This window comes from Chironomus tepperi, unplaced genomic scaffold, assembly GCF_022539635.2.
Source record: "Chironomus tepperi strain 1889 unplaced genomic scaffold, CSIRO-AGI_Ctep_v1 contig_327, whole genome shotgun sequence".
Taxonomy (NCBI): domain Eukaryota; kingdom Metazoa; phylum Arthropoda; class Insecta; order Diptera; family Chironomidae; genus Chironomus; species Chironomus tepperi.
In genome coordinates this window covers 31770-39787 of record NW_027226449.1, presented here as the reverse complement: position 1 = coordinate 39787, position 8018 = coordinate 31770, and the positions used below count along the sequence as shown (strand labels likewise).

Here is an 8018-nt window from a genome sequence, read left to right as displayed (position 1 = left end):
TTTAAAAAAACGTTAAAATTTGATTTTTACCTTTATCAGCATCATTAAATTAATTTTTGAAAAAATCTGAAAATCCTAGAAAATAATTTTTATTAAAGAAAATTAAAAAATATTTATGTGAATATGAAAATAAATTAAATTAAAATACAAAAAAATTTATTATTTTTAAAAATATTGCTTTTATTTTCCCTTTAAATTTAACTCTATATCACAATTACGCTTATTGAAGATTTTAATAAAAAAAAATAAAAAAATTTGAGATCATTTTTGAATATTTTTTTTTCTTCTTTTAAATTTCATCTGTAAGTCCCAATTATGATTTAAACTTTATGCTTAATATTTCTAATTATTCTATTTCAAGTATCAATTACAAACTGTAAGGCACTTATTACTAAATTTGTGATTTTTTGAACTCTTCTTGTTGGCATCTTTTGGTTTTTTCGTATGAGTTTCCTTTTTGGCTGTGGAACTTCACTTAAAATTTCTTCCTCAATTTGATGAATTTGTTCACAATTTGTCGTGTCATTTTTCAAATGCAAATTTCCACTATCTTCACTGAAATGGCTGTATTGTGAGTGATTTCCATACGGAGTCTAATCGTCGTCTTGTTGTCTGATTGATTCTGAAGCTACTGCGTGGTGACGAGAAGACTGATGTTGATGGTGATGATGGTGATTGGAAGTTTTCTGAGATTGGTGGGAAGATGAAATGTCCTTGATTGAATGGACTTGATGGTGATGCTGGTGGACTGATGTGGAAGTTTGGGAGTTCTGTGGATAATAAAATTGAAGATTTTGATTAGTTTATTTTATTTTCAATTTTATAATTTTTTTAATTTTTTTCTGATTTTGAATTTTTTTGAAATTTGAAAAATTCTAACTTTAAAATTTTTAATTTTTTGAATTTTTCAAATTTTCAATTTTTGGAAATTGGAATTTTTTAATTTTTTCAATTTGAAATTTGAATTTTTTACTTTGTAAAATATAAAACTTTCAATTTCTTTAAAATTTGAATTTATCAATTTTTTAAAAAATCTAAATGTTTAAATTTTTTTTTAAAATTTGAATTTTTTGAATATTACAAAATTTGATTTTTTCAATTTTTTAAAATTTGTTTTTCATTTTTTTTTAAAATTTGATATTTTCAATCTTTTAAAATTTGATTTTTTCAATTTTTTAAAATTCATAAAAATTTCAATATTTAAATTTTTTTTTAATTATAAACTTTCTAAACTTTGAAATTTTTGGTTTCATTTGGTTTTGAAATTTGAATTTTTTAATTTTTTAAAATTTTGAAATTCTTATTTTTAAAATTTAAATTTTTTTGTTTTTCTTTTGAATTTTAAATTTTTTTTTACCTTTTTAAAATTCATTTTAAATTTTAATTTTCAATTCTTTTTAAATTTCTATTTTTAAAAACTTAAATTTATAAATTTAAAAATTCAAAATTTCAATTTTTTAAACTTCAAAATTGTAAATTTTTCAATATTTTTTAAAAAATTCGAAATTTCCTCCAAAAATCACACAAAAATAGTCAAAAATCATCTACAAACCTTGTGAGCATCTGCAAAGTGCTTCATAAAATGCCTGCACCAACATTTCATTGTCAACGGGTGAGGGAAGTGGCGATGATTGTGGTGAATTGTCACTTCTTATTGGAATTGACATCGGTCTTGTTGGTGAACTTGGTTGTGAATTAATTGCTTGAGAATTTCTCAAAATTTCACTGTTTGCAACTTCTTCCTCGTCGGGAATATTAAATGGAACTGCCATTTTTATTTTTTAATGTCTTTTTATTTTTTGATTCAAAAAATTATTTTTTTTTTCACTTTTTCAATATTTTGAAAATTATTTTTTTAGGAAACTCTTCTTATTTTTTTAAGAGCTGTTCACGAAAGCACGTCTGAATCAACTGAGATCAAGAATAAAACTGACGCTATGTTATTGCGTTATTCTGATACATCGCCCTACAATATATATTTTTGTTGTTTATGCCTGACTGTGACTGTCTATGTGTAAGTGGATTAAACTTGCATTTTACATCTATGTAGGAATCTAACTTAATTCAAACTTTACTTTTTGTATGTATTTGTCCTATAATGCATCGTAATTCTCCCCTCCACTTTTTTATACTTTTTTTTGTGCTATGTTTTCACTTCTTATTGCCTTTTTGTTGTGTCTATTATTATTAAAAGAATATATAGGTATAGACAGTATACATCATAATATCCTATGGGTCTGTTTATTTATTACGTATCGGAGTGGTGGGCAGACTCTTATTTTTCGCACACAACTTGGTGGTTATCCTTGACCGAAACTGCATAGCATACGGTTAATGGTACACTAGTGTGTAGTGACACACATGCTGTCTACCACTGTTATAATGTAAAAAAATCGACTCAATGACTCCCTATTCCTTCTTCCTTGTGCATTGTGGGACAATCTGTGTGATCGGGCATACTGATGTGCCATGAAACCTCGGCCGTGTGCAGATTTGACTGTGGCTTTCAACCTTGATGATTAACCTCGACTGAAACCTCACATGAAATATGGATCATGGTTCACTAATATGTCGCGGCACATAGGTTGCAATCACTGATGTAATCCGATAAATCTATTTTATGATCCTGACCCCTGCCTCTCGTCCTAGTGCATTGGTGGGCAACCTTTGCTCAAAGTTCTTTAGAAATATCATGAACCACATGTCGTTCGCCGCGACACATAGGTGGTAAGCCACTGACGCAACTAGAAAAATTGAATTCTTGACCCTTTTTCCTCCACTCTCCCTCTTCCTAATGTAGTAATACGCAACCTGTTTGCCCCGACACACTAGTGTGCAACGTAAGCAGACGACCGAAAACGGCATGTGCTTATGCCACTTCCAAAAATTACCACAACGCGGTAATGTTTTGCGGCACACTCACAGTTTGGTCAAAACTGGTTTAAGACGTAAAGGTAGCAAAGAAGCAGTAGTCGCGTAGTTGTTAGAATGGGTGCTAGGTTTTAATCCCAGAAAATATAATCCCAGACGTCACTTAAAAATATAAGTCCAGAACATAATGCCAGGAGTAATTGTATGGGATTATAATCTGCACGTGTTGTTCATAAGGCCACATACATTTACTCCAGGATTTATGTTTGTTGAGTGCAATTATAAGTCCAGGTACAATTACTCCTGGGATTATTATCTCTTCGTGCAATTTAAGCCCAGAAAATTTTTCAATTCTGGACTTATTATCCTGATGTGTATTTGAAGCTTTTGAATTTTTTCCTTGAAAAATCTTATTAAAATTTACGGGAAAAAAGTTATTCTAAATCTTAACACTGAATTTTAGATTTCGATTAATGAATTTAATCGATTAATTTATTTAGGGGTCGCTCCTTTGTCACTTAACGCTTTTAAGGCGAGTTGTGCCTGTGGATAAGTGCCTAACTGTAGCATGGTATCATTTGACTTTGTTGCTGGCTCTGTCACCAAGTTTGTACAAATTCTCTGTCCGCACGTTGAGCTGACATTCTTTCATTACTGTTCTGCGGCAAGTAGCTTTTGGAGCTCCTGGTCCCTTTTTTCCCTGTGGATTCCATCCAAGGGCTGTGAAACAAACTTGTGTTTCTGTCGCAGCAATGACATTTTTCTTCCGAAGCGTATGCCCTATCCAGCCGTACTTCCTCATCTGTATCTATTGTTGATCTGCTTTTTGCAGAACCTTATCGTTTGAAGGCCAATCATTTGGATTCCCGTTCCACCAAATTCAGAGAATCCTTCTATAGCAGCTATTGAGGTATACTTGCAGTTTGCGCTTGAGCATAGGGAATGTCTTAAGACAACTCTATCCTTCGAAACCTTCTGCCTGTTCGGGATATTAAGTACTCTAGCGTCCTTTTCAACACATCTAATTCAGGAATTCTTCGGTGTTCTTGCCATCCACAATGTCTGCAGTTGTTACTTTAAGAACTGGGGCATCATTTGGCCTTTTGTATGCATGCCCTGCCCATCTCATGCGATTAGCACGTAAAACTGTCACTATATCTCCTTCTGGAATAGCACATCCTTCACAGGACCATAAATCGCTCGTAGTGCGCGTCTATTAAAGGGAGTAGTGCGTCCTCATCCGCTTTTGTTGAATTCCAGGTTGATTGATTGATAATTATATTTATTAAGGTCTATCAGCTTATAGCTATTAAATGACCGTTATCTATTCCGATTTGTTTACATATTAATGTGAGATATACAATGTCCTTTGTAAAAATATTTAAGAAGAAAATTTCAAGTTTGACACAATATTCATTTAATTAGATAAATTGGTACGTAAGTCTATTTCCATAAGGAAGCCAATTAAAAGTCAAAACACCATCAACTATCAGTCGAACTCCGTTCGCGATATTTGGCCACACACAAAAACCATCGCTGAACGGAAATTACTGCTAACAATCGACAATAGTCAAGACTCGTCAATGGCTCCAATTCAATTTACTGTTTGATATGTTCCTTTTTGTCTCAATTCCATGTTGTCGATGCTAATATGAAGAAATCTGGTCAGTTGCAATTGATTAGTTGAAGCCTACTGGTGATATATGGCCCAGACACAAAAAACCATCACCAAGCAGGAAATCTACGTCACAATCACTTTTGATCCAGATATGTCGATGATCCAGATTTGAATTGATGGTATTCCCGTAAATATAGGTTATGTTTTAGGAAAGAATTGTTTTTTGATGGAAAAACACTAAAAACCCATCGTAATACAATTAATATCCTTACAAAATCCTATTTGTTACTGTCAAATTCCGATAAATCAATTTCCAGCCTATATCAAGGTTAATTTGAAAACCTCATTTTTGTCAAGTCCAGTTTTTCCTCAATTTCTCATTAAATCGCGACTTTGTTGAGTTCTCTCCTATGTCTCGTTGTTCCTTGGTCTTAATTGTGTACTTTCATCCGGTTTGTCACTTATTCCTACACGTATTTAATTTAAAATTGAGGATTTGAAAATTCTACAACCTCCTTGTTTGGAGGTTGGGAGAGAACTCGAATTCCAGGTTTCTGAGCAATATAGTGCGATGACGAGAATAAGCTTCTGGTGTAGCTTTGGTTCCTCTTGACAAGCTCTTGGATGTTAAAAGGTGCTTTAAGCTGTAGAATGTACCATATGACGAACTAAAGTTAGACAAAGTCAAATGCTACCATGATACAGTTAGGGATCTATCAACAGGCACAACTCGCCTTAAAAGCGTTAAGTGACAAAGGAACGACCCCTAAATTAATTAATCGATTAAATTAATTAATCGAAATCTAAAATTCAGTGTTAAGATTTAAAAAATAATTTTTTTGGTAATTTTAATAAGATTTTTCAAGGAAAAAATTCAAAAGCTTCAAATACACATCAGGATAATAAGTCCAGAATTGAAAAAATTTCTGGGCTTAAATTGCACGAAGAGATAATAATCCCAGGAGTAATTGTACCTGGACTTATAATTGCACTCAACAAACATAAATCCTGGAGTAAATGTATGTGGCCTTATGAACAACACGTGCAGATTATAATCCCACATACAATTACTCCTGGCATTATGTTCTGGGCTTATATTTTGGTTGTGTATTAATTTTGTATCTGGGATTATATTTTCTGGGATTAAAACCCAGCATCGTTAGAATGTCGTCCTATAGACTCTAATGACCCGGGTTCGATCCCAGGAAAAGTATAGTGGAATACGCGTGCTATTTTGCTGTTTCTAGTCAAATCAACTCGGTTTTTTGTATTCGCGACGAACAAATTGTGAATAGGTACATTTTATTGGTATACCTTGGGGTCATGCAACTGTGCAGATTTGGAAGAAATGACGAAAAATGGCAAAAAGCCCACCTTAACAGGTGAGACGTAACAATTGAACAACCCCATCTAATATTTTACATACATTACAAGATTATCTTCCAAAAATTGATGCAGAAAATTTCCTAATTTTTCCATCGTCCAACAGCACAAAAATTAATAATATCAAGTCTGGCAACAAAGAGGCCATTTGACATCAATTGATCCATAAATTAGCAACATTTAATAATTAAATCTCATAAAATTTTCATCGCACATAACGCGATTTATGCTGTATATATATAGGCAATATGTTCCATCAAATTATTTTTCATGCTTGCTGATTGATATGTTGCTACTTGCCCTTCACATCACTCAGCTACTGTTGTAGTGAATGATGTAGTCTGACACATAATCCATATGTAAATATATGTAATAAGCACAAGACGGGCGAAACGATATTGTTTTCAAATTAGTTCACGGCAATAAATGCAAATGTACGTAGGCTGTATTGGATATGCTTTATTGACGTTTAGATGAATTTTAATCAATGTGCAAGTGTCTTTTTGAGGCGAATTTTATTGATTTTTTATGTTATTTGATGAATTTTTGTTGGAACTGGATTGTGACGAATTTTTTTGTTGATTTTTTTATGATTATTCGGATTTTTTTGATGCGAAATTTGTTATGGTTGAATAGAAATGCAGGCAGTGGTCATTAAATGTGGGCTACAATATTTGTTTAGTGTAGATTTTATGCAATTTTATGATAATTTCACGATTTGGATGAGGTATGACATGTTTAGGCATTGTAGATGACAGTAGAACACGATGACGGACAAGGAATTCTTTGAAGCCGGCTGTTGATAGAGACATTGCTCCATTTGGTATTCGTAATTGTCAAAAAAAGACTAAAATGTCCTAAAAAGTAGTAAATAAAAAAACGTTTAAAAAAACTTTTAAAAACACGCTTTTAAAAAGACTAAAAAACTTATAAGAAAAATGTCCTAAAAAGTAGGAAATAAAAAAAAAAAAAATGTGTTCTAAAAAGTAGGAAATAAAAAAAAATCACGCTTCTTAAATAAAACATAAAAATAATAAAAAAAATTTGAAATTAAGAAAAGAAGCTAAAATATTTTTCCAAAATATTCTTGTGTAGTACAAGAACACTATGACTTAAAAGCGTGGGGCGTTCGAAAGAAGAAGTTAGTGTTAAAACCATAGTAATTTCGCCCCACGCTTTTAAGTCATAGTGTTCTTGTACTACACAACAATATTTTGTAAATATATTTTAGCTTCTTTTCTTAATTTCAAATTTTTTTTTATTATTTTTATGTTTTATTTAAGAAGCGTGATTTTTTTTTATTTCCTACTTTTTAGAACATTTTTTTAAGTTTTTTTTTTATTTCCTACTTTTTAGGACATTTTTCTTATAAGTTTTTTAGTCTTTTTTAAAAGCGTGTTTTTTAAAAAGTTTTTTTAAACGTTTTTTTTATTTACTACTTTTTAGGACATTTTTTTAGTCTTTTTTAAAAGCGTGTTTTTTAAAAAGTTTTTTTAACATTTTTTTTTATTAACTACTTTTTAGTCTTGTTAATCCAAGGAAAATTTTCATTAAACTTTTTTCTACAATCAACAGAAATGTTCAGTTTTCAAGCGTGTTGGAAAATTTTCACGCCTTCACTCGCTTCGCTCCGTTCAGGTCGCAAAAATTTGTGAGCTTCTCTCAACCAAGTCCGAACTTCGTTCGAACTACTTATGTTCGAGCTTCGCTCGAACTATTTTACTAACGATGATCGCAAAAATTTGTGAGCTTCGCTCAACCAAGTCCGAACTTCGTTCGAACTACTTATGTTCGAGCTTCGCTCGAACTATTTTTTACTAACGATGATGCATAGAGTTTCCTTACTTGTTGGAAAATTTTCACGCCTTCACTCGCTTCGCTCCGTTCAGGTCGCAAAATTTGTGAGCTTCGCTCAACCAAGTCCGAACTTCGTTCGAACTACTTATGTTCGAGCTTCGCTCGGTCTATTTTTTTACTAACGATGATGCATAGAGTTTCCTTACTTGTTGGAAAATTTTCACGCCTTCACTCGCTTCGCTCCGTTCGCCCGACTGTTATTAGGTCACAGTAGTGTCGGACTCCACTTCGCTTCGCTTCGTTCGCCCGACTGTTATTAGGTCACAGTAGTGTCGGACTCCACTTCGCT

The 8018-nt window shown here is 32.2% G+C and overlaps 1 protein-coding gene across 1 annotated transcript; it reads right to left on the bottom strand.

The window, feature by feature from the left end:
• Positions 1 to 552: 552 nt before the first annotated feature.
• On the bottom strand, positions 553 to 1890 carry LOC139093136 (uncharacterized). The gene is made up of 2 exons (XM_070643743.1): positions 1553 to 1890; positions 553 to 770 (listed from the first exon to the last, which is right to left on the bottom strand). The coding sequence occupies exons 1-2, from the start codon at positions 1770 to 1772 to the stop codon at positions 553 to 555; spliced, it is 438 nt and encodes a 145-aa protein (XP_070499844.1). The 5' UTR covers positions 1773 to 1890.
• Positions 1891 to 8018: the final 6128 nt, after the last annotated feature.

Coding starts and splice junctions, on each gene's coding strand:
- LOC139093136 (XM_070643743.1), bottom strand. CDS start 1,772: ATGGCAGTTCCATTTAATATTCCCGACGAGGAAGAAGTTGCAAACAGT. Junction 771..1,552: donor ACTTTGCAGATGCTCACAAG/GTTTGTAGATGA, acceptor TATTATCCACAG/AACTCCCAAACTTCCACATC.